Genomic DNA, 26,606 nt, shown 5'->3' with positions numbered 1-26,606 from the left:
GGTGAGGGGGGTTTACCGAGGGTGTCGGTCTGGGTTTGGGGGGGAGGGGGCTATAATGGGGGGGTCCACTTCTCCTGTGGATTTCGACGGGGAGACCTTTTGTGATGACCTCTCTTTCTCAGCCAACTGGCTGGTTGTTTCTGCTGGAGCCGTTGAAGGCAGCGTTATCATTGTTGTTGATGCTCCATGTTCTCTGCTGAAGGTTGAAGCTGCTGGCGGATTATTTACTGAATAGAAGAGATTAGATGTGAGACGTCTGGCTCCCGGGTTGTTCAAACAGAAACCATCTTGCTTGAAGAGTTGTCTTTTTTCCCCAAAAATATTAAAGTTGTCGATGAAGTTCACAGGTGTAGTAGCACATGTTTTTTTCAACCACTTATTAATCATCAGAAGTCTGGAAAAAATCTCATCTGCACAGAAATTGGTGCAAAGGGTCCGCTGAGAAACACCTTGATATTGAGACCTCCAACAATATTCAGAAGACGAGTGAAATCCTCCTTCAGTCTTTCTGATTTTTTCTTAGCCACGTCATCCATGGTTCCACAGTGAAGTGGTAGCAGGAGCTCCCTCTGCCCCCTCCCTTCCCTAAGGACATCTGTGGACCTGCTCAGAACTTTGTGGCCGGTTGACGAACATTCCAACGTACCATCAAGGACAATGGTCTCTGTGACAGTGCTTCATGGACTTACTTGCACACACTCACTTGCACACACACACACATGCTCAAGATAAACATATGCACCCCCTCACACCACCTTCACCGTTCCCGGCATGATGTTGTTTTGTCAACTGTTGCTTCTTTGTTCTGAGGTTTTTTGAAATCTCAAGCTGTATCCTGCTAAGGATAAAGTGTGAAATATGATTTTTTTCCCCTCTACTTCTAATGTGGCCTCTTTTCTCATCTAGCAAGGGCAGCGCCTGTGAGTGGGCAGCAAAGCCTCGGTGACCCGTCCCTCCCTTGTCTTGTGTCACGATGTATGTTTGGATGGGTTGTACTGGAATTCTAATTTCCCCTCGGGGATCAATAAAGTATCTTTGAATTGAATTGAGCTGGGTTAAAGGCAGGAGTATCTCGTTGATGCATAGAAGGAGAATCGAAGCTCGACTGACAGCAGAGATCCATGAATGAGAGACTTTAAATGTGGAGCCTTGAAGGATCATTGGCTGAGGATTATTGCAGACTTGAAACTGATTGGTTGGCGCGGAGACGGACGGAGAAGCCATTGGGTGAAGCTGGAGGATGAGTGAGTCTCCCAGATTGAATTTTTCTCTTTACTCTGTTTTGAATGATTTTTAATGTTATTTATGAGTCACAAAATGCTGCTTCATTTTGAAAATGAAAAAGTATTTGAATAATACATTTTAATTTGAATATTGGGACACATTTGCTTCCATAATTCAAAAATACTGTATTATTTCTTAAAAGGAAATTATTGCTGATGGCCAGTTCCTTGTCACAAAAAAGTGCAATTCTGTCATTAATCCAGTCATTGTTCCCCTGCACACAGGCCTTATTTCATCTTCATGGACGACAATGCTTCAGCTCATCGAGGTCACATCATTAGGGCACGGCTGCTGGAGACTGGGATACCTGGAATGGAGTGAACTGCCCTTTCTCTAGACCTGAAGCACACGGAAAATCTATGGGGTCATTTGAATCACCTTTTAGAAGCGTGTACCTCTGTACCCCCGAACCTCAATGACCTGATGGCTGCCCTTCAAGAAGACTGTGATGCCATGCGTCAGCAGACAATAAGCCCACTTGTGATCAGCATGAGACATCATTGTCAAGCTGTAATCAGGGGCACATGACACGTTACTGAGACATTGACATGGTGGTATACCCACCACTGCTGTTGGCTTTTGTTTCAATAAATTAATGAGGAAATCACCATTGTATGCTCCTACTTAAATGCCCTTTTATGATATATTGTTAAATTGTGCTTGTTGAACTTGTTTTCCATAAAGTTTACCTGAAAATCCAAATATCACTTACTTTTTCAGTAGTGTTTATAGCCCAGATGGTAATCTGATTTTGTGAACCAGCTCCCTTACAAAGAACTTAACAGCCTAATTTTTCTAGCTTCAATTTAAAGTAGAAACAACCCACTGCAACGAATAATCAGGACTGCAGAGAGAATAATCAGAGCTGACCTTCCCTCCATCCAGGACTTATACAGGTCTAGGGTCAAGAAAAGAGCTGCCAAACTCTCTGCAGACCCCACACACCCTGCACATAAACTGTTTAGAGTTTTACCTTCAGGCCGCCGCTACAGAGCACTGTTTACTAAAACCAGCTGCCACAAAGACAGTTTCTTCCCCCAGGCTGTTTCTCTGATGAACATTCAATAGAGTACAGAACAACAGCATACAGATGTCGTAAATGCACCTTTTCTATTAGATATGTGTATATTGTACATTGTAAATTGTAAATTTGTATATTCTGTAATGCAAAAACAGCTATCGAGGACTGTTTCCCTTTCCTTGTAACATCCTCTTTTTGTTGTATTTCTAAAGCTGTGCAACAACAGAGCAGCAACAAATGCAGGAGGACCCATGTGTGGTTTAAATGAATGCTACCATTTACAGTGTAATGTGATGTAAAACAGCAGTTACAGGGAGCATCTTATAAAGGATTTATAAGTAGAAAATGTTTAGTCCAGTTTATTAAACAGCTTTTATTGGGTTTTTCAAATGAAGCATGAATCATGTTCCAAAATGAAGAAGAGCAAAAGAAAAAACTGACTAGACTGAATAAAAAAAAACAATATTCAGAAAAATATTTTTCTTGATGCTATTGTGATTCAGCGTAGCAGTGGTGTCAGGAAGTCTTGCTTTATTTGAGCAGCTTTGCAGTTGCCATGGAGGTCATGGTGGTCATAGTTGTCATGGTGATGGTGGGCACAGTAATGTCTTTGAAAATGGGCTGTGTGGTACCAGAGTAGGAAACTTTGTTCTCACTTAGGGTCCCAATGATCATTTGCCTCATTTCTCTGCTGGCATCACCACGCACAGCGAGCAGTGCCTGGATGTGATCCTCCCTGTGGACAGAAACAGGAAGCACACGGAAAAACAAAACAGTAGTTAGAGTTTACATTTAGAGGGTTCTCATCAAGAACTTCTAAAAGGTGGCATGGAGAACAGGTCACTAACAACAGAGGTAGACTGAAACTATTAGGGTGGAAAGAAAGGGATGGTTCCATTTTGTTTTCTTCTCGCACTCCAGCAGTAAAGTAAATAATTATGTATGAATATTTAACACAAACAGTCTGTTTGTGTTAAACAGTCACCATGTGTCTCCGTTTCTCGAAGCACCTCTTGGAGAGTTTATGGCTATGGATTGACTGCTCTGCTCCAAGTGGTTTCCCGAATAGGCATTGCCTAGTTATACAAGTGCAGTTACTGGTTCAAACGGCTAAAATGATTGGTCATAGTGTAGTGTTGATACAGTTTAAACTGCTTTTATTTTTCATGGTTTTTGTGGCACTATTAGCCTTTCTTCACAGTGTTTCAGACAGAAAGGTTCAAAGGTTGGGAGCTGAACCTTGGATGGCTGCGTTGACCAATAGCTTCTGTAATGATGCTAAAATCTTTGTATCAAAGGCAAACAGAGATCATTATATGACGTGTATTAGTCAGTACATTGAAATTTTGGAAGCAGCATTTATATTGTTTATTGCTTTAAATAACAGTAATTATATAGTTTGTATATCTCAGTGTATTGCCCTGAATGCAAACAGGAAATGGGAATGGTGTGCATCTGCTGAGCCCACCTGATATCAGGATATTTGGAGACCAGAGTGGTGACTTCCAGGAAGAGTAGTGTGGGGTCAGTCAGCTTGATAACTTCAGCTATGGCCGTGATGGAGCCACAAAGTCGGTCTGTGTTCTCACCCTACAGGTAGAAAACTGAGTCACTACTGACCAAATGAAGACAGGAGCAGATAAAGCCTGAACAGAGGAAACTGACTCACCACAGCCACTACTGTGGTTGCAGTAACTGAACTCAGTCATCTGGGTCACATGTGAAATCCCTGGTAATAGCTGCTGATTGTCCTTTTAGCTTCTGCTTTGTTTTGAGCTCTTTAGATGAAATATTGTGAAATGTTTCTCAAACCTCTCTACATGCTCATCCAGGAGGAGTGAATGCTACAAGTCTCTGACTCGATGGAATCTGCTGGGTTTCCTTAGACAGAAAAACCTTTTATCCAATTTGAATAAATAACTGAATCTGACTGAACTGTTTGATAGTTAGGATTAATTGGAATGTATGAACCTGACTTGAAAACTATATGATTCGATTGAATTGATTTTGTAAGTGTCTTGAGATGACGTGTTGTGAATTGGCGCTATATAAATAAAACTGAATTGAATTGAACCAGGGCTGCACGGTGGCGCAGTTGGTAGCACTTGCAACAAGGTCCTGGGTTCGATTCCCAGCCTGGGGTCTTTCTGCATGGAGCTAGCATGTTCTCCCCGTGCATGTGTGGGTTCTCACCGGGTACTCCGGCTTCCTCCCACAGTCCAAAGACATGCCTGTTAGGTTAATTGGTAACTCTAAATTGCCCTTTGGTGTATGAATGAGTGTGTGCAATGGTTGTATGTGTGTTGCCCTGCGATGGACTGGCGACCTGTCCAGGGTGTACCCCGCCTCTCGCCCACAGACTGCTGGAGATAGGCACCAGCTTCCCCGCGACCCACTATGGAATAAGCGGTAGAAAATGACTGACTGACTGAATTGAACCATAACCTGAATAAAATTCCCATACTGCCCCAGTGCAATTTTGCTTTTCAGTGTTTTCACTTTTAAAAGAGGGCAGGACCTGAGAGTTTAAAAGTGTTTTTGAGCCTATTTTGTTCTTTAAGGAATCACCTTTTTTTTTTTACATCACAACATATGCACTAATTTCAACCTAATGGGGAGAGCAAAACACTGTTTATGCATTTAAATATTTTCTAGTAGGGATTTTACTCTAAATTGCTTGTGATTAACAGATACACAAAAAACCTGGAGGAGTGAACTCACCGCTGCCAGTTTCTTGAAGAGGAACTTGAACTGTTCAGCTTCTTTGATCATCCTCTCTGCTCCATCTTTCCTCTCATCAGCATTTTTAAAGGTGATTCGCTTCTGCATCACTGCTTTCAGGTACTCTACCACCACCCTGCGCAAGGCCTCGTTGGTCATTTCCTACACACAGCATATCCAGCAGGTCAGAGCTCAAAGTTCTCACAAAGCTTCATAACAAGGGGATTTAGGTACTTCCATAGGCTGGGTCATATCCAACTCATACCATACAAACAAGATATGGTTTATTCAACTACAAAACAAATTTTTTTCCAGCCTTGTCCTACCTGATTGAAAGGTTTCTTGACCTTGTTGAAGTCATTGAAGTAGTCCTCAACTGTCACACAGATGGTATCCACAGCATGAGAACCTGTCAGCCACTTCCTGGTCAACAGGTCATTCAGGTGATTCTGGTTATTGGAAAACCAAAATGAAAGCAGTCACATGCACTGGATACTGCACTGGAATGGGTGCATGATAACCGCAGAACAAAGCAGTATTGTATATGCGTGTGTGGGGAGGGGGGAAGACCATTGGGTCATGTGACATTAACACTGTCAGGATCTGGTTTTTGTACTTGTTTACTTGTGACTGTTTTGTATATTCTGTCCCTTTGGATTATTTACTACGTTTCATTATTTCCTCTGTTTTCCTGTGTTCTCCTTTCCCCTTCTCTGTGCCCTACTAGTTTCTCCCCTTGGCCTTAGTTCCCCTTGAGTTATTATTTACTCAGTGTTTGTTTCCCTTTATATTTCAAGTTCTTTCCAGCCTTATTCCTAGTATAATTTCAATTCAATTCAGTTTATTTATATAGCGCCAATTCACAACGCATGTTGTCTCAATGCACTTCACAAATGTCAGGTACATACATTCCAATTAATCCTAACCATTGAACCATTGTTGTGGTTTGTTTTTTGCTCTCCCTTTTCTGTTAGTGTTTGTTATCCTTAGATCCTAGTTTCCCTTTGGTTTTCTTATGGCTTTATTTCTCTCGTGTCCCTGCGTTCTCTTGTTCATGTTACCATAGTAACCATTCATTCCCTCAGTCTCCAGAGCCAGTTCCCACACCTGTTTCTACTTCTCCTCTGATTACCCTAGCTTCTCCCTCATTGGTCCACTCTCCTCCTTTCTCCGTTTATATGCCCGGTTCTGCCAATTATTCTTCACTGGTTCCTCAATTCTCCTGGTCATGTTTGTCACGTCAGTCTTCGTGTTCCCTTGGGATTATTTCTGCCACTGTACCTCCTATGACCTGTAAGTGCTTTTCGTGGTGCCTGAATTAAAAGATTTGTTTTCAACATGCTACTGCCCAATGCTCGTCTGCATCTTGGTCAACAACTACCACAGACTATGACAAACACATTAAAGTAATTGGCGTGAAATGATAAATAGAAAGTAAAAACATAAATTCAAAAATATTTAATTAATTCCAAAGAGAAATTAAATGTTGTTGTAGCTCATATTATGCAGGTTTCTTCAAAGAGCCGTTGTAGACGCTGATGGCTGTGAGCAGGAAGGATCTCCTGTAGCGCTGCTCCGTCTTACAGCAGATCTGAAGAAGTGGGATCTAAAGAAGCCTCTGACTGATGACAGTCTCATGAGGATGCTCAAGGTTCTCTATAATGTTCTTTATTTTATGAAGAACCCTTCTTTGCATAATGATCTTCAGAGGTTCCACAGTTGCATCTCTACTCCAGTTTGTTGTCCAGGTGAACACAGAGGTATTTATATTCCTTCACCATCTCCACCTCTTCTCCCATGATGGAAATAGTTTTTGACTTATTCCTGTTTCTCTTAAAATCTACAATCATCTCCTTTGTTTTAGTCACGTTCAAAATGAGATGATTGTTTCCACACCATGCCACAAAGCGGTCCACCACCTTCCTGTACTCAGCTTCTTGTCCATCTCTGATCCACGACTGCAGAATCATCCGAGTATTTCTGCACATGACAGGAGTCTGGTCTTGTACTGGAAGTCTGAGGTGTACAGAGTGAAAAGGAATGGTGAGAATACAGTCCCCTGTGGTGCTCCTGTGCTGCTGACTACCTGGTTAGACTCAAAACCCTTCAGTCTCACAAACTGTGGTCTGTTGGTCAGGTAGTCTTTGATCCAGGAGATTGTTGAGGCCTCCACCTGAGTCTTCTGGAGTTTCTGACAAAGCAAATCAAGTTGGATTGTATTAAATGCACTGGAGAAATCAAAGAACATGATCCTCACAGTGCTGCTGGCTTTGTCCAGATGACAGTGACAGTTTGTTGAAGCAGGTGTATGATGGCATCTTCAACTCCAACTCCACAGCGAGAAGCAAACTGAAGTGGGTCCTGATAGTTTATTGTTTGCTTACTCAGGTGAGCCAACAGGAGTCTCTCTATCAACTTCATGATATGGGATGTTAAGAAAACAGATCTATAGTCATTGAGGACTGGTGGGTGAGTTTTCTTTGGTACCAGAACAAGACAGGAGGCCTTCCACAACATTGGAACCTTCTTCTGGGCCAGGCTAAGGTTGAAGAGGTGCTGCAGAATCCCACAGAGCTGCTCTGCACAGGCCTTCAGGACTCTAGGGCTGACACCACCTGCACCTGCTGCATTGTTCCGGTTCAGTCTTTCCAGTTGTCTCTTGACCTGACTGAGACATACAGGTGGAAGGAGGAGGCAAAGGGATAATCAGCATCTTCTGATTTGGTTGATGGCAAACATGTACAGGTCCTTCTCAAAATATTAGCATATTGTGATAAAGTTAATTATTTTCCATAATGTAATGATGAAAATTTAACATTCATATATTTTAGATTCATTGCATACTAACTGAAATATTTCAGGTCTTTTATTGTCTTAATACGGATGATTTTGGCATACAGCTCATGAAAACCCAAAATTTCTATCTCACAAAATTAGCATATTTCATCCGACCAATAAAAGAAAAGAGTTTTTAATACAAAAAACGTCAACCTTCAAATAATCATGTACAGTTATGCACTCAATACTTGGTCGGGAATCCTTTGGCAGAAATGACTGCTTCAATGCGGCGTGGCATGGAGGCAATCGGCCTGTGGCACTGCTGAGGTCTTATGGAGGCCCAGGATGCTTCGATAGCGGCCTTTAGCTCATCCAGAGTGTTGGGTCTTGAGTCTCTCAACGTTCTCTTCACAATATCCCACAGATTCTCTATGGGGTTCAGGTCAGGAGAGTTGGCAGGCCAATTGAGCACAATGATACCATGGTCAGTAAACCATTTACCAGTGGTTGTGGCACTGTGAGCAGGTGCCAGGTCGTGCTGAAAAATGAAATCTTCATCTCCATAAAGCTTTTCAGCAGATGGAAGCATGAAGTGCTCCAAAATCTCCTGATAGCTAGCTGCATTGACCCTGCCCTTGATAAAACACAGTGGACCAACACCAGCAGCTGACACGGCACACCAGACCATCACTGACTGTGGGTACTTGACACTGGACTTCTGGCATTTTGGCATTTCCTTCTCCCCAGTCTTCCTCCAGACTCTGGCACCTTGATTTCCGAATGACATGCAGAATTTGCTTTCATCCGAAAAAAGTACTTTGGACCACTGAGCAACAGTCGAGTGCTGCTTCTCTGTAGCCCAGGTCAGGCGCTTCTGCCGCTGTTTCTGATTCAAAAGTGGCTTGACCTGGGGAATGCGGCACCTGTAGCCCATTTCCTGCACACGCCTGTGCACGGTAGCTCTGGATGTTTCTACTCCAGACTCAGTCCACTGCTTCCGCAGGTCCCCCAAGGTCTGGAATCGGCCCTTCTCCACAATCTTCCTCAGGGTCCGGTCACCTCTTCTCGTTGTGCAGCGTTTTCTGCCACACTTTTTCCTTCCCACAGACTTCCCACTGAGGTGCCTTGATACAGCACTCTGGGAACAGCCTATTTGTTCAGAAATTTCTTTCTGTGTCTTACCCTCTTGCTTGAGGGTGTCAATAGTGGCCTTCTGGACAGCAGTCAGGTTGGCAGTCTTACCCATGATTGGGGTTTTGAGTGATGAACCAGGCTGGGAGTTTTAAAGGCCTCAGGAATCTTTTGCAGGTGTTTAGAGTTAACTCGTTGATTCAGATGATTAGGTTCATAGCTCGTTTAGAGACCCTTTTAATAATATGCTAATTTTGTGAGATAGGAATTTTGGGTTTTCATGAGCTGTATGCCAAAATCATCTGTATTAAGACAATAAAAGACCTGAAATATTTCAGTTAGTGTGCAATAAATCTAAAATATATGAATGTTAAATTTTCATCATTACATTATGGAAAATAAGGAACTTTATCACAATATGCTAATATTTTGAGAAGGGCCTGTAGAAGCAGAAGGGTCCATGGTTGAGGTGGAAGATAAAACATTTGAAGTGTGACAGGAAAGCTGTGGGTCAAATGAGGGTGGGATCTCTGATTGGCTCCAGAGATGACATTTCACAGTAATATTCCGTGGATGACACCATCTGTTGTGAAGAAGTACTGCTAGTCCACCTGCTTTGTGTTTTCCGCTCCTTTCTCAATCTTTGTCTGCTCGTATGGTCAGAAAGCCTGGAGACTCTGGTGTCAGGGATATGAATCTCACACAACTCTCCAATTTTGCATTATTTGCTGTTATTTCAGTTTTTAACTTTAAGTTCTCTCTTCTCTTCCTAGAAGCTACACCTAGCCTGACTCTGTGACACCTTTCTAGAGGGGGGCATCGTCCAAGCTTTTGCTGGCAACAACTTAATGCTCACCCTCTAATGATGATCCACTTGGCCCTCTCTTTCAGTGTTTAACCCTTTCTCTCTCCTAGATGTAGCAATTGACTGAGCTTTTACTGTAACTAATTATATGTGCTCTCTTTCAGACTCTAACCTTGAAAACTGGCTCAGAGTTTATCTGTTCTTTCTTTCTAGATGAAACGACTAAAGGAGCTACATCCACTAACATTTACTTTTCCTTCCCATAGAAAGTATTCCTGGATCAGTGCTTCTGTGTTCTCTTTGCGTCTCTGCTCTGTTCTCTTAAACCCCCAGTGGGTCATGGCAGATGGCCGCTCACACTGAGCCTGGTTCTGGTTCTGCTGGAGGTTTCTTCCTGTTAAAATTGAGTTTTTTCCTCTCCACTGTTGCCACATGCATGCTCAGTATGAGGGATTGCTGTAAAGTCAACGCCAGTGACTGTCCACTGTCGCTACATGCTCATCCAGGAGTGAATGCTACAAGTCTCTGACTCGATGCAATCTGCTGGGTTTCCTTAGATAGAAAAACTTTTTATCCAATTTGAATAAATAACTGAATTTGTGAATTGTTGTGAATTGGCGCTATATAAATAAACTGAATTGAATAAGATCCTGAAGCCATGTCTCAGTGAAACACATAATACTGCATTCCTGATACTCTGGCTGGGTCCTTTAGGGCTTGGAGTTCATCCAACTTGCCATGGTGATGCATAACAACAAATGTCCAAAAGTAAAAAAGTATCAGCAAAAATCATTTCAGCTGCACAGCATTTGACACCAGAGGATAATTATCCACCAAAAGAGGAATTTGAGTTCCCAAACAGAATTGATCAGAACAAAAAGTAACAGAGCTACTCCAACCAGCTGCCACCTTAACTAGAGCCGCTCAAGGTAGTAACACAAAAAAACTAAAGAACAAAAAACTAAATACTAATAATGTTTGTATTATTGTATATAAAAGAATGTCTTATATATGTTTTTTCATGTATAAAACGATTCACTAGGATAATTATCTGGACCACAGCCCAGCCAGAACTTATAGAATAAGGCTCAGGGGTTCTGATGTGAGGGGGGTGTGGCAGGAGAAGCAGAGAGGAGAGATATTTCTGTCTGGATAGTGGAGCTCCAACGTTTGTCTGAAGAAATACAATTTTTTGATTTATGAGGAAGGTTTTGTCTTATCCATGGCGATAACGAGGACAGGGACTTTTTAAAGTGTAAACCTGTGGACTTCGGACTGCGGTAAAGTTAGTTTTAGGTTGGATATTGGATATTCTTTCTCCGCGGATTCACTGGAATCTTCCTCCCGTTTGATCCTATGAAGGCAGTCTGATTACAGGCAGCTGCTCTCTGCCTGCTCCCTCCTCCTACAGACTCTAGTTCTCTTAAGGACCGTCAGTAAATTCCCGAACCAAACATGCTGTTTTATGGTGGTTTGTTTTGTGTGTTTTGGGGGAAATGTTTCTGTGTCTGCTCAGCTGATTTCGGATGTTATTCCATTACAATTCAAATGTACTTTATTGATCCCCGAGGGGAAATTAGAATTCCAGTACAACCCATCCAAACATACATCATGACACAAGACAATGGGGGGACGGGTCACCGAGGCTTTGCTGCCCACTCACAGGCGCTGCCCTTGCTAGATGAGAAAAGAGGCCACATTAGGTAAGTAGAGGGAAAAAAAAATCATTTCACACTTTATCCTTAGCAGGATACAGTTTGAGATTGCAAAAAACCTCAGCACAAAGAAGCAACAAGTTGACAAAACAACATCATGCCGGGAACGGTGAAGGTGGTGTGTGGGGTGCATATGTTTATCTTGAGCATGTGTGTGTGTGTGCAAGTGAGTGTGTGCAAGTAAGTCCATGAAGCACTGTCACAGAGGCCATTGTCCTTGATGGTACGTTGGAATGTACATCAACCGGCCAAGTTCTGAGCAGGTCCACAGATGTCCTCAGGGAAGGGAGGGGGCAGAGGGAGCAGAGCGTCATGTTTACATAACTTCCAGGAGAAGTTGAAGATAGCCAGCCATCAAGGCCGTGCAGGGGATCCAGATTCAGAAAAACAATAATTATTTGTGTTAGGCTGACTCTTAATTTTCCATCAGCCTGGAGAGTCTCGCTGGTGCTTCTCAAAGGCGAATCCAAACAGCCAAATTCCTGGTCTTTCTGCCAGATCCGAGCGAACAACTTTCTCCAAGATTTATCCCATTTTACCAGAGTCCAGGAACCGCAACCTGCCTGCGATCCTGTGTAAGGATCACATCCAGTCTGCGATTCAGCTCACGTAACATCTCAGTCTGAGTGTTGATAGCTCTGAAGATCCCATCACACATGCCAGGCAGCCTTACAATGGCCAGAACAGCTGCTGACATTCTCCGAATTTCTCGATATGCCAGGTAACCGCTGACTCCAAAAAGGAGAAATCCTGATATCAAACATACAATTATATACACATCTTCCACATCCTCCGTCCCGCCTGTGTGTAATTCAAAAAGCTTCATGGTGTCCTTATTCTTTTCTTTCAGCCTTCAGGCATGGATTATGATCTCTAAATAGTAAAATTATATTTCAAATTGACCTGCTCCACTTATTGTGGTCCTTAATATTATTGTTGTCGCTCCTCAGTTTTAATAACTTTTCCCTGCACTACTAAGGAAACTAATACTAAGGAAAAAAAACTAATGGAAACGTAGTGGAGTACGGCCAAATCGAGCCAGTGGAAAAGGGGCATAAGGGGCCAAGCCCAGTTTCTGAAAAACAACCCCAGAGCATAAACCCCCATTGCACTTACGCACTGGTCTTGAGATAATCTGAAGGCCACATGAAGTTTGGAGGTCTGTAGCGACTGACTCTGTAGAAAGTCGGCAACCTCTGGCTTCAGCATTGGCTGCTCCAGCTCCATCAGTTTACCTACCACTTCATGGCTGAGTTGCTGTCGTTCCCAATCACCTCCACTTTCTTATGATATAATAGTTGACCGTGTAACATTTAGGAGTGAGGAAATCTCACAACTAGACTTGTTGCTCAGGTTGCATTTTAGCACAGCCTAGAACACCAAGGGAGGACCTGCTCAAAGACCTGAAGAGAGCTGGGACCACAGTCTCAAAGGTTACTCGTTGTAACGCACTATGCCGAAAGCGTGGATGGATGGGGCCATGCATTGTGAGATGTTGGGTAACACCCTCCTTCTCTCAGCAAGAATTACAGATGGGACCCAACCAGGACCCATCTTTAGTTCTTACTGAGAGATTGGTCTATAAGAAGTATATCAAGGTCCTGGAGTGGCCTAGCCAGTCTCCAGACCTGAATCCAATATTACATCTTTAGGGGGAGCAGAAAGTGTGTTGCCCAGCAACAGCCCCAAAACCTAAAGGAGAAGTGGTCCAAAATATTCGCTGCAGTGTGTGCAAACCTGGCCAAGAATTGCAGGTAATTGTGAACAAAGGTTTCTGAACCAAATATTATGTTTTATTTTTTTAATTTCATGCAATAGAATGGAAATTAATTATTGAAACATAATACAATAACATTTTCTGGATTTCTTTGTTTAAATTCTGTCTCTGACTGTACCTACAATGAATAATAGTCTTTTTCATAACTGGTGCATAGCTAAGAAACCAGGTCTGAAGAAAAACAACCTCCAGCACACTACAAATGTGGCTAGTGGCCTTACGAACAGTCACATAAAGAAAGTCCAGCTCCCTCATCAGCTCGTGCCATGCTGCTCAGACACAAAACAACTAAGACCAGATTTCCTACACCTGAAATAAAACTACTGTTAGGAAAACAACCTTCAATTCGGTCTACCAAGCCAACCAAGCCTCCACAAAGCTTACATAAAGCTTAAGCAGAACACATGCTGCCAAAAGGCCAACTGACCATGAGATCGGCTCCTCTCCCAGCTTTAACCCAGCTCATTAAGGGCAAAGTGCAATCAGCTGCGCCCTCCTGACTGCAGGAACCGCAAGAAACAGCAGACACCCAGGAGGAGAAGCATCCACCCACTGACATGTGGACACCGCTGCATGTTACAGTGGGAAAACTTACAAAATCAGAGTTGGGTCCAATACTTGTTTTCCACATTGTAAATTAAAATAGGACATATTTAATTTCATTTTGAAACCAATGACAAATGTATGCCACCAACAAACATGTTATTACAGGTCCAACATCATCAAACTTAACCAGTTTCTAGAACAAATAAAAACATTCCTGGACTTAACTGTGCAGTCAAACTGGTTTAGTTTAAAGCCAGTAGCTCTTACTTCAAGGTCCAAGAAGACTTCATCCAACAGAAACTGACAGCCCTCCTTCACAACCTCACTAAGGGTCCTCACGATTGCAGCGTCGCTGTCAAAAGGATCTGAGGACTGAGAGTACTTCCTCTTCAGACTGTTGATGGACTCTCTGAGGGACCGAGGGGAAAACAATCACTGAAACAGAAAACCTACAAATATCTCCAATCATCAAGACAGTAATATTTAAATGATTATGGACTAAGACCCCGTTGCCACAGTGGGGAGAACAACTATTTGATACACTGCCGATTTTGCAGGTTTTCCCACTTGCAAAGCATGTAGAAGTCTTTAATTTTTATCATAGGTATTCTTCAACTGTGTGACAGAATCTAAAACAAAAATCTAGAAAATCATACTGTGTGATTTTTAAGTAATTAATTTGCATTTTATAGCATGACGTAAGTATTTGATACATCAGAAAAACTGATGTCCTTACACAGCTCTCTGGTCTTGCCCATTGTGGAGAGGTTGGAGTGTGTTTGATCGAGTATGTGGACAGGTGTCTTTTATACAGATAACGAGTTCAAACAGGTGCAGTTAATACAGGTGATGACTGGAGAACGGGAGGGCTTTGTAAAGAAGAACTAACAGGCCTGTGAGAACCGGGATTCTTACTGGTTGTTATGTGATCAAATACTTATTTCATGCAATAAAAGGCAAATTAATTACGGTACTTAAAAATCTGTTTCCATCACTCACAGTTTAAGAGTACCTATGATAAAAATTAAAGACTTCTACGTGCTTTGCAAGTGGGACAACCTGCAAAATCAACAGTGTATCAAATACTTGTTCTCCCCACTGTAGATCATGACTGAATTGGGCAGATGTGGCTAATGTGTGAACAATCCAGCATATGATACCTTTAAGCCCCATTAAAATGAAGAACTATTCTAATATTCCAAGCAATGACAAATCCAGGCATGGTTGGATGAGAGCATGTAAATGGAGAAAACAATCAATCATAGCAGTAATCTACAATAATACTGCCTGGTGAGACCTGCAACTGTTGGACCAATGTGATTTACCTTATGTCAGAGTGAACAAACATCCACACCATTTGTTGTGTAAACTGAAATCTTACTTGAATGTTTGACAGTTGTTGATGATTGCGATCATATACTGTATGTAACACTGAGGCAGCTGTCTGTCCCTCAGGTGTTCATCTTTATAGGCCACAACCTCCTCCCGATACCTACATGGAACACGTGTTAGCTCCATATACATACACGTAGAAATATTCTAATTTGAGATTCAATAACGCTGACAAACAGTATTTGAAGAGCATACCTCATAAGGAAAGAATTCATCTGTTTTAGACAAAGCTTCAGAACCTGTTCTTTGAAGTCACCATCTATCTGGGCAGCAACTTGCAGATTCTGCTCAAACATCTGATGAAGAATACAAGGGAGACATGTTATTACCACCATGACTGTTCAGTTAATTGGTCTCTCTAAACTGTCCTCAGGTATGTGTGTATGTGCATGGTTGTCTGTTCCGTGTGTCTCTATGTTGTCCTGTGATAGACTGGCGACCTGTCCAGGGCCTATTGATGGGATGTCACCAGCTCTCCCCTGCTCTAGGTTCAGAGCAGAGGTCAGCAACCTTTACAACCCTAAAAAACACTTGTGTCTTCAGGTACAAAACCTACATGAGCCTTCAAAAAAAAAGAAATTCTACTTCTTATATAATTAATTTTTTTTTATTTCAGAGCTCAAATAAAACCATTTGTCAAAATACTGCTGAGTTTTGTAACAATATGGAACAGGTTATAGGAGACACTGACGAGAGCCTACACAGCCAGATCAGGTTCCAGGGTTGAAAAATCATATTTGTCTGCTCTCATTCTCAGGAAAAGAGCTCTTATCAAGGGTGAATGGCTCACTAAGGCCAAAGGAGGTTTTTATTATTATGTGGCTACATTTTAATTTTGAATTACATTTCTCTGTCCAACTCTGAGCTGTAAAAGGTTAAAAAGAAACTCTCACACATGAGTCGGTGGCGACTGTGGCTTAGTTGGAAGAGCTGTAATCTTGTCATATAAAAGTCGTAAGTTTGATGCCAGCTTCCTCTTGCCACATGTCGATGTGACTATGGGCAAGGAACTTAACCTCAAGTTGCCTACCGATCTGCGTATCAGTATATGAATGTGTGAGTGTTTGTGAGTGTGATTGGGTGAATGTGGCTCTAGTGTAAAGTGCTTTGACTGGTCAGTATGACTGAAAGGCGCTATATAAATTCAGTCCATTTCCCATGACAAAACAAGAAGTTAGATGGCAAATTAAATCCTTATTCTATTCTTTGGGAAGAATAGGCTGCAGGCTATGTTCGATAGTTTAGGTGATTGTGTGAGCAGAAATATAATTATACTGTAGAAACTTGCGCCATCAGAAACTGAATTTAAATTGCTCAGACTGAATCTGTATTTGCGTAATTTGAAATGAAATGCATTGGTTCGAAAATGAATTTCACAAAAGTGAAACAGAATTTTATGGCTTGAAACTGAATTTATTTGATTTGGAACTGAATGTGTTTGCTTTGCTTTGTATTGAAAAGCTCAGTTTAATTTCCCTATCAGTTCTATAATTCAATTTCAGTTCAAAAATTCAGTTTTTTGTGTCATACATCCTGGTCCTTGAAGCCACAGAATAATCAAACACAGATTTGCTGATTCACGGATGTCAGTCACTATTGCTGAAAAAACCTGGGATTACTTATGGACCATAAGGTAAGGTTCAGCTGTATTGGTGTCTTCTTGGGATGTCGATAAGAACACTTCTGGAGTCATGATGCAGTTTGCATATATTGAATGCAGATTTATTGAAGAACCTGGGCATACAAGTGGTATGTCCCAATTCAGGGGCTGGATCTTTCGAAGGACCCGGTCTATGTGGGCTGGGTCCTTTGTCGACTGCTAAAACCACGGAGGCCGGAAGTGAGCAGCTGCGAATTGGGACGGTCTAGCCTTTACCAGGTGTTAGCACATTCCAGTGCATTTCTTCATCAAAAATGAATATTGAAAAGCTTATTTATTCTCAATCACACTCTCCAGCGATACTGTAAGGTTACATAAAATTGTCCATTTATTCAGGTTAACTTTAATATCACCAGTAATGTCAAAATCCATTTACATGAACAAATGACACAATACATTCAAATAATACTAACATAAACTGTTAGAAATCACTTGTGTTTAACGTTCACTGTGATGACTGCCAGCGGGAGCTCAGTGCCGGGAGTCAGGTCGGATCTCTCCAGGTTCAGCTTGCCTCACCGCTGGGAAGGCTGGCAAGGTAAGCCGGAGGTAGTTACTACGGCGGAAGCGGAAAACTCCGAACACGTCGGAGCACGTTTGAAATTAAGCAATGTCTTGTAAATCAAGCAGATTTTTCACGTCTACAGTGTTATATTCCTGCACTAAAAACATTGTAAAAGTTCATTTGTGTCACAGAAAGTTAAATTTTTTACAATTTACTCACAGCTTTTGCCGCTGTGGTCCGCCATGGCTGCCCTGCATGACCATACCGCTTTGACCCGCAATGAATCATGGGAAATGATGGACTGCGAAGGATACTCACGACCCATCCTTCAAATTGGGCAAAAGAAGGACACATTTGTCGGCCGCATTTCATGGAGTCTCGGAAGGATTTGTGAATTGGGACAGCTTTTGTCACCGCGCTGTGACGTAATTGGTCTACAAATACGGCCTTCGAAGGATCCAGCCCCTGAATTGGGACACAGCCAAGTAGTGGACGTAAAGGTTTATGATTGTGGTCTAAAGGGAAACAAAAATACAAACATCAATATAAAATATCAATAAAGTGCATAAAGCAATCTACCGGAACATGCTTACATGAATTAATTAAATCCAAATGATGTAATCTGGCATTAAACACATTCAGCCAGAACAGGTGTAATTTAGTACAAAATAGGACTCTGCTGCCATCTATTGGCCAACTTAAACCAGCCAAAGTAAACCCAATAAACAATAGTCAAACAGGATAGATACACTCCGTTCTACTGCGCATAAAAGGTAATTACTGACATATGTGATGATATAAACTCTTAGCCATTCAGGTTAATCCCATTAACAATAACTATCGACTATATACAGGCTTTAAGAGCCGACTAGAGCTACAGCTAGATGCTAACCAAACAAAACAGCTAACACAGAAAGTTATATTAGGAAATCTTCCTGCCCACCAGGATAACACACTTACATGTCGTCAGTGACGCACATGTAACATCCACTAACATGCATAGGTGATATTCTCTTAACTCGAACTCGCAACAGAGTGTGGTGAAGCGGTGGATTAATACGCGCAAGTAAATAGATCCACCTGTTTGGAATATCGGTCTTTCCAACATTGCTGCCCCCACATTTGATGACAAATGTGTACTCTAGAAAGACCGATAATCTATTCAATTCCTCTGTTTTCATCATCTGGTATCTCTGGTAAGACGATTAGGCAGACAATTGGCCGGGTATACACTTTATCCTTTATCTGAACTTCCGCTGTTCTGATGTGGCCATCAACTCCTGGGAAGACTTTTCCCACCTTTCCAATCTGCCAGAGCGATCGAGGAAGTTGTGGATCCACCAACATTACAACTGATCCAACTGTAAGGTCAGACACAGATGATCTCCACTTGCTCATTGTCTGCAAACTGAGTAAATAATTCCTTATGAAAGCTGTCCAGAATCTGCGAGTGTCTCCACTTCCGACATTCAAGGATCTCTGACTGTGGATAAACCACCTGTGTTGATGATCCATCAGGCCGCCCCATCAACAAACAGTTTGGTGTGACCGGGTCCAAATCATCTACATTAGCCGAAACGTAGCCCAAGGGTTTAGACTTGAATATTGCCTCCGCTTCAATAAGATCGTAAGGACTTCTTCAGTCACTGTTTGTGAACCAATAGTGGTGTAAAGAGCTGACTTGACTGAACGGATTTCATGCTCCCAAGTCCCGTCAAAGTGAGGAGCAGCTGGTGGGTTAAAGTGGAATAAGATCTGGTGTGCAGCAAGCCGCTGCTGAAGTACAACACTTAGCTTGGAGAAGTTGTCTTTCAGCTCTCGTTCACTTCCTCTGAAGTTGGTTCCTTGGTCTGAATATAACTATGCGGTTTGCCACGTCGAGCTATGAACCTTCACAGTGCCATTAAGAAGGCATCCAAATCGAGGGAGGATAAAACCTGCAGGTGTACTGCCCAAGTGGTGAGGCACTTAAAGACAAGTCCCCATCTCTTCTCTGTCCTTCGACCCACCTTCACTTGGAGCGGACCAAAGCCGTCAGTACCACAGGAGTAAAAGGCTGGTTTGAATAACCTGAGTCTGGGTGGTGGTAAGTCAGCCATCATTTGCACTGCTGGCTTAGATCTCCATCGGCAACATTCAGCACATCTGTGCTGATGAAACTTCACTGCTTCTCGACCTCTAAGGATCCAAACTTTGCGCCTTAGTTCAGAGAATACCCGCTCAGATTCAGGGTGGCAAAGTTTAGCATCATACTCCTGGATGAGCAACTTTGTGAAAGGATGGCTGGGGTCAAGAACGATTGGACGTAGGATGGCTGGGTCAAGCTCCTCCACCCGGCGTAGCCGTCCTCCCACTCTGATTACTTGATGTACTGGGTTGAACTCGGGTGAAAGACAAAGCAGGCGAATGGTAGATGGTACAGGTTTACCTTTCTTGAGGAGCGCGTGGTCATCTGGGAAACTATCCTGCTGAGCTCTACTGTATGCAAGCATCTCAGCTCCCTGATAAGCATTGGCGGTAGGTGGTCCAGGCTGGTTAGTAATTCCATGGAGCTCCTGACCCAAGGATTACATCAGCTCTTTCCATGTTTTGAATACCTGGGGATTTAGGGAAGCGTTCACTCCACAAAAGAGTGAATGCTTGAGTTCCGACGTATCAACCAATGCACAGTTGGATGATGGAATGAGTGCTGGACACTACCCAGGAGGTGAGTGTAGGAGTCCTGGCCCATGTCTCCACTGGTTGGGTATCAAAAGCTCCTGGAGTGTCTTGCCTCGAGTGAGATGATCAGCTGGGTTTTGATGAGAATCGATGTACCGCCAGGCTTTAAGATCCGTAAGCTCCTGTATCTCTGCTACCCTGGTGCCTACAAATACTTTGAACTGACATGACTCTGAATGGAGCCATCAGCCAAGCCTGGTCTGAATAGCCGCAGGGCCACCTGAACGAACTGGCTCCACTGGATCCATCAGGTGTGGATGGTCTGCTCCAATGAGAAGCATAGGAGTAACTTTCTCAAAGGGCTGGATAGGAACATCCTGGAGGTGCTTGTACTTTGACTTAATGGTGGCCATTGGATAAGTGTGGTCAGCGAGGTTGAGGCGCTTGGCTGTAAAAGCATCCGTGATTGTGAACAATCTGTTTGGCTGGGTGATGGGCGTGGTCTTGAAGGTGACAGCTGTGCCATTTAACAGCTGGACATCTTGGCGAATGGTTCGGAGGACTAATGTTTCTGGGGGCCCTTGAAGCCCTAGCTTATGTGCAGCTCCAGGCAGGAGCATGGTGCGCTCCGAGCCGTCATAGGTGTCAAATGTCTTGTTCTCCTGGTGAAGGAGGACTCTGACTACTTTCAGTAAAACATTACTGCACTCGGTTGGTCTGCCAAGGTACAGGGTTTCAGTGGCAGAGTTTACTAAACAGGATCATTCCTTTCCCGGTTTGATGTTGACATCATGCAATATCTGGAGATGTTTCCCTTGGCACTTAATGCAAAGTTTCTTGAGGTTGCAGTGTGTAGCCTGATGTTGTCTCCCACAGTGCCAGCAGTGTTTGTTGGTTATTATCCACTGTGTGATCTGATCTTTGTCAAAGGACTTAAACGTATCACATTGACTCAGAAAATGCAACCTACCATCACAGTAGGTCATGATTTCTTCCTGCTTGAATCGTCAGATTTCTTTAAAGTCGACTCTGAGGTATGATGGCTGGACAAATCCTCAGCTCCATGAAGTACTGTGGCGAGGTAAGTGGATTTAGGATTATGTTTTAGATCTGTCTTCCTCCTTCCATCGGGCTTGTGGTCTTTAAAGCTTACTTGACTCTCACTGTCTTGGCACCACACCACATTCTGTAGCCACTCTGAGAAGTCTGTAAGGTTATATCCAGTTCCAGGTCTGCTGTACACCTGTCTATGGAACTTGGATCGCAGATCAGAAGGTAGCTTACTCAACAGGCACTCCACATGAGATCCACACTGAAGCTCCACTGCACAGTCATGCCCAAATGTTTTCAGCATTACACCCAAAGCACAAACTTGTATGGCAAATTTCTGGAAAGCCTGTGAGTCCTCATGTCGGATGTCGGGAGCAGCCATCAGCATGGCTATTTTCGTTAGGGCTAGCCTTTGAGGCTGGCCAAACCTATCTGTTAAGGCTGCCATGGTGTCTGAATATGGTGTTGGGGAGTTCAGAAAAGCGTCAGCCACAAGACGCGCCTCTTCAAACCTGAGATGGTCTAACAAAACCTGATCGCGAAACAGTTCTGTGGCATCAGGGGGCAGAAAGTTTTATAACGCTGTCTTAAGACGAGTGAACTCACTAGGATCTTTCTTAGTGAAATCAGGAATGGTTGGGATAGGACCCCTATAAATTCTCTCTCTGAGATAAGCTGGGGCCATTTGTGGAAGCATATTAAGCACATTGCTAGGTGGATCACACCTGGGCAGGAGAGTTGATGGCAGATATGATGGCTTGATATTAACTGGGTGTGGAATCTGTGTTGAACTTGGAGGATTTCTGCTCGAGACAGGCTGAGGGGGGAAGTAATGGCCTGGAAGTTGGTGACCAGCAACAGCAACCAGATAACTCCTCTTATGAGATAAGTGTCGAAAAAAATGGTTATCATACAGCTGTTCACTGGGGTAGGGGCTCCGAAATGAAGGGGATGTTGCTTGCTCTGTGATGAATTCCAGCTCGGTCATCATCCTGTTGATGGATTCCATCAAGAACTGCTCTCTTCCTCCATGTGCAGTTTGTGTATCAGCCTCTGTAGGATCATCATGGGATCTGTGTGCACCCCAAAATTATATCTCTTTTCCTCTATCAAAAGACTGCTGTGCAGTGCCAAGAAATCTAGAGTGCTAGTCTGCTGATACAACTGCCTTTCATTAGGGTATGTACTAGCACTGATGTGAAACATAGATGGCGTTGACTGTTTTTGTAATGATGATCTAATATCACTATGACTGACTCCACATGATGAAGGCTCTTCCCAGGGTCGGTAGAAGGGTGAGGAGGAACTGCTGACATACCTGTAGCAGGAGGAGCAAAATACTGCTGAGGATGATGATTTAACAGACTCTCAGCTGCTGCTGCTTGACATTCCTCAGAAATATTCCACTTATCAAGGGTGATGTACTCCACGTACTGACTGACTGGACTAATGGAACGAGATGAATGAGGTGACATCCTCGATGCGCTGTTAGCAGTCGTGTGTTCATACAGTTGCTCTGGTTGCCTCCAACCCACAGGTTGAACACCATAGTCTCTGAGGTGCACAGGTAATTGAGACTGGCGTTTGGCACGTGCAGATAATACTGGAGCCTCCTGACTCGCTGAAGGATGATGCGTCCTGAATGCTCACATGTCCAAAAAGGCACCAGGATCTGGCTCGAAGGACCGATGAAAAAACCCAGGATTACTTATGGACCATAAGGTAAGCTTCTGCTTTATTGGTGTCTTCTTGGGGTGTCGATAAAAACACTTCTGGAGTCAGGATGCAGTTTGCATATATTGAATGCAGATTTATTAAAGAACTGGGGCATACATTCAGCCTGAACAGGTGTAATTTAGTACAAAATAGGACTCTGCTGCTATCTATTGGACAACTTAAACCAGCCAAAGTAAACCCAATAAACAATAGTCAAACAGGAGAGATACACTCCGTTCTACTGCGCATAAAAGGTAATTACTGACATATGTGATGATACAAACACTTAGCCATTCAGGATAATCCCGTTAACAATAACTATCGACTATATACAGGCTTTAAGAGCCGACTAGAGCTACAGCTAGATGCTAACCAAACAAAACATCTAACAGAAAGTTAGGATAACACACATGTCGTCAGTGACGCACATGTAACATCCACTAACATGTATAGGTAATATTCTCTTAACTCGAACTCTGTAACTTTAACGGAACTGCGGTGCTGCAGCTACTTATCAGCTCTCAGCCACTCCTGATCAGTGCGATATCGCTCTCTCACCCCGTGCACGCAACAGAGTGTGGTGCAGCTGTGGATTAATCCACACAAGTAAATAGATCCACCTGTTTGGATTATCGGTCTTTCCAACAATTGCTTTGTCCAAATTCAGGGGCTGCATCATTTGTAGGCCAATTACGTCATGGTGAGGCGACGAAGGCTATCCAACTTCGAAGGCCACTTCAAATGCGTCCTTTCCACAAATTAGATGGGTTCCGGTGTATCTTCCGTGTCCCACCCTATCCCATGATTCCTTGCGGGTCGAAGTAGATTGTTTAAACAGAAGTAGCGAAGGCGGGAGGAGAGAGAAAAGCTGTGAATAAAATTGGATATATTGTGCATTCTGTGAAACAAACTAAACTTTTACAATGTTTTTTTAAGACGAGAATGTAGTTGTGTAAACCTGAAATATCTGATCAGTTTATCAAGATATCGCTTAATTGCATACAGGTCCTTCTCAAAATATTAGCATATTGTGATAAAGTTCATTATTTTCCATAATGTCATGATGAAAATTTAACATTCGTATATTTTAGATTCATTGCACACTAACTGAAATATTTCAGGTCTTTTATTGTCTTAATACGGATGATTTTGGCATACAGCTCATGAAAACCCAAAATTCCTATCTCACAAAATTAGCATATTTCATCCGACCAATAAAAGAAAAGTGTTTTTAATACAAAAAACGTCAACCTTCAAATAATCATGTACAGTTATGCACTCAATACTTGGTCGGGAATCCTTTTGCAGAAATGACTGCTTCAATGCAGCGTGGCATGGAGGCAATCAGCCTGTGGCACTGCTGAGGTCTTATGGAGGCCCAGGATGCTTCGATAGCGGCCTTTAGCTCATCCAGAATGTTGGGTCTTGAGTCTCTCAACGTTCTCTTCACAATATCCCACAGATTCTCTATGGGGTTCAGGTCAGGAGAGTTGGCAGGCCAATTGAGCACAGTGATACCATGGTCAGTAAACCATTTACCAGTGGTTTTGGCACTGTGAGCAGGTGCCAGGTCGTGCTGAAATATGAAATCTTCATCTCCATACAGCTTTTCAGCAGATGGAAGCATGAAGTGCTCCAAAATCTCCTGATAGCTAGCTGCATTGACCCTGCCCTTGATAAAACACAGTGGACCAACACCAGCAGCTGACACGGCACCCAGACCATCACTGACTGTGGGTACTTGAGACAGGACTTCTGGCATTTTGGCATTTCCTTCTCCCCAGTCTTCCTCCAGACTCTGGCACCTTGATTTCCGAATGACATGCAGAATTTGCTTTCATCCGAAAAAAGTACTTTGGACCACTGAGCAACAGTCCAGTGCTGCTTCTCTGTAGCCCAGGTCAGGCGCTTCTGCCGCTGTTTCTGGTTCAAAAGTGGCTTGACCTGGGGAATGCGGCACCTGTAGCCCATTTCCTGCACACGCCTGTGCACGGTGGCTCTGGATGTTTCTACTCCAGACTCAGTCCACTGCTTCCGCAGGTCTCCCAAGGTCTGGAATCGGCCCTTCTCCACAATCTTCCTCAGGGTCCGGTCACCTCTTCTCGTTGTGCAGCGTTTTCTGCCACACTTTTTCCTTCCCACAGACTTCCCACTGAGGTGCCTTGATACAGCACTCTGGGAACAGCCTATTCGTTCAGAAATTTCTTTCTGTGTCTTACCCTCTTGCTTGAGGGTGTCAATAGTGGCCTTCTGGACAGCAGTCAGGTCGGCAGTCTTACCCATGATTGGGGTTTTGAGTGATGAACCAGGCTGGGAGTTTTAAAGGCCTCAGGAATCTTTTGCAGGTGTTTAGAGTTAACTCGTTGATTCAGATGATTAGGTTCATAGCTCGTTTAGAGACCCTTTTAATGATATGCTAATTTTGTGAGATAAGAATTTTGGGTTTTCATGAGCTGTATGCCAAAATCATCCGTATTAAGACTATCATCTGACTGAACTATATCAGTCAGATGATCTAATATAAATGTTTGGTTTATATTGTTATTAAGTTCTAAAAATAAACTGGTTTAAACTTTGTTCCTGAAGTTATTATGTTAGTGTTTACGTTGTTAAAAGCTTTACAAATACATTAAACAAATGGTATTTGTCATCAATGTATTTTATCTAGTGTTACATTTTTATGTGTATGAACACAAAAAAATTTTTTTAATTTGTAAATAGCTAAATAATAAACAAGATGATAAAACAAGAAAATTTTTAACAAAACAGGATTATAAGCCATCAGCAATATAAGGTAAATAAGAACCATGTAGTTATTTACAGTGGAGACAGCGGTATACTGAGTTCTAGAATTACGCCGCTCAAGGTGGCAGCAGCTTGGAGTAGCTCTGTTACTTTTGATTCTGATTTATTCTTTTTTGGGAACTATTCCTCTTGTGGTGGATACAGTTGATATTTTTATTGATTTTTTTTGGACAACTGTCCTCTCCGGTGTCAGATGCTGTGCAGCTTGGAGGATTTTTCCTAATACTTTCTATTTTTGGACATTTGTTATGATGCATTGCCATGGCAACGGGGTTGTTTCTTACAACCGGGAGCAGCTGATTAATATCTCAAAAGCTCAAATAATACTTCACAACCCCAAATTTCTGATGAGTTGAAAAGGAGACGCCGTGGATGCAAACCTTCTCCAAGCCCTACAAAGGACCCAGCCAGAGTACCGGGCATGCAGTATCATGTGTTTTTCTGAGACATGGCTGCAGGATCATATCCCCGACTCCAGTGTCTCTCTGCCGAGCTTTTTAACCATACGAGCAGACAGAGATTTAAAGAGGAGCGGCAAATGTAAAGGAGGTGGACTGGCAGTACTTGTGAACAACAGATGGTGTAATCCAGGACATGTAACTGTGAAGTGTCATCCCTGCAGTTCAGATATTGAACTGTTGGCAGTAAGTTTTTGTCCATATTATTTACCCAGAGAGTTCACCAGTGTTATTTTGGCAACAGTTTACGTTCCACCTTCCGCTGTTACCGACACTGTATGTGATGCCATCGGCTCAGTTGTTGCTAAGCTACAGACACAAAACCCCAATGCTTTTGTGGCAATTTCTGGTGATTTTAACCATGCTTCACTCTCTGCTACACTTCCAACGTTTCAACAGTTTGTCAGCTGCTCTACCCAAGAAAACAAAACATTGGATTTGTTTTATGCAAATGTCAAGGACTCATACATCTCTACAGCAAGAACTCCTCTAGGCAAATCAGATCACAATCTTGTTTTTTGCTGCTCGAAATATAAGCCCCTTGTTCAGAGGCAACCTGTAATAAAGAGGACTGTGAGAAA

At 42.8% G+C, this 26,606-nt stretch overlaps 1 protein-coding gene across 4 annotated transcripts in view; it reads right to left on the bottom strand.

The window, feature by feature from the left end:
- Window positions 1-2,658: 2,658 nt before the first annotated feature.
- The window catches only part of exoc3 (exocyst complex component 3), a 56,922-nt gene continuing 32,974 nt past the window's right edge, over window positions 2,659-26,606 (bottom strand). For 3 of the 4 annotated variants that reach the window (XM_047368320.1, XM_047368322.1, XM_047368321.1), the window contains 7 exons: window positions 15,366-15,466; window positions 15,160-15,270; window positions 14,046-14,187; window positions 5,353-5,475; window positions 5,027-5,188; window positions 3,774-3,895; window positions 2,659-3,041 (listed from right to left, as the gene is read on the bottom strand). In XM_047368320.1, coding sequence (XP_047224276.1) covers window positions 2,837-3,041; window positions 3,774-3,895; window positions 5,027-5,188; window positions 5,353-5,475; window positions 14,046-14,187; window positions 15,160-15,270; window positions 15,366-15,466 — 966 coding nt within the window. In that variant the 3' untranslated portion in view covers window positions 2,659-2,836. The remainder of the gene's footprint in view (window positions 3,042-3,773; window positions 3,896-5,026; window positions 5,189-5,352; window positions 5,476-14,045; window positions 14,188-15,159; window positions 15,271-15,365; window positions 15,467-26,606) is intronic. The other variant, XM_047368323.1, reaches the window with a different exon arrangement.

This window comes from Girardinichthys multiradiatus, chromosome 6 (assembly GCF_021462225.1).
Source record: "Girardinichthys multiradiatus isolate DD_20200921_A chromosome 6, DD_fGirMul_XY1, whole genome shotgun sequence".
In the NCBI taxonomy this organism is placed as follows: Eukaryota; Metazoa; Chordata; class Actinopteri; order Cyprinodontiformes; family Goodeidae; genus Girardinichthys; species Girardinichthys multiradiatus.
Note: the sequence above shows the minus strand (reverse complement) of the source record. Positions and strands in the feature narration are given on the sequence as shown.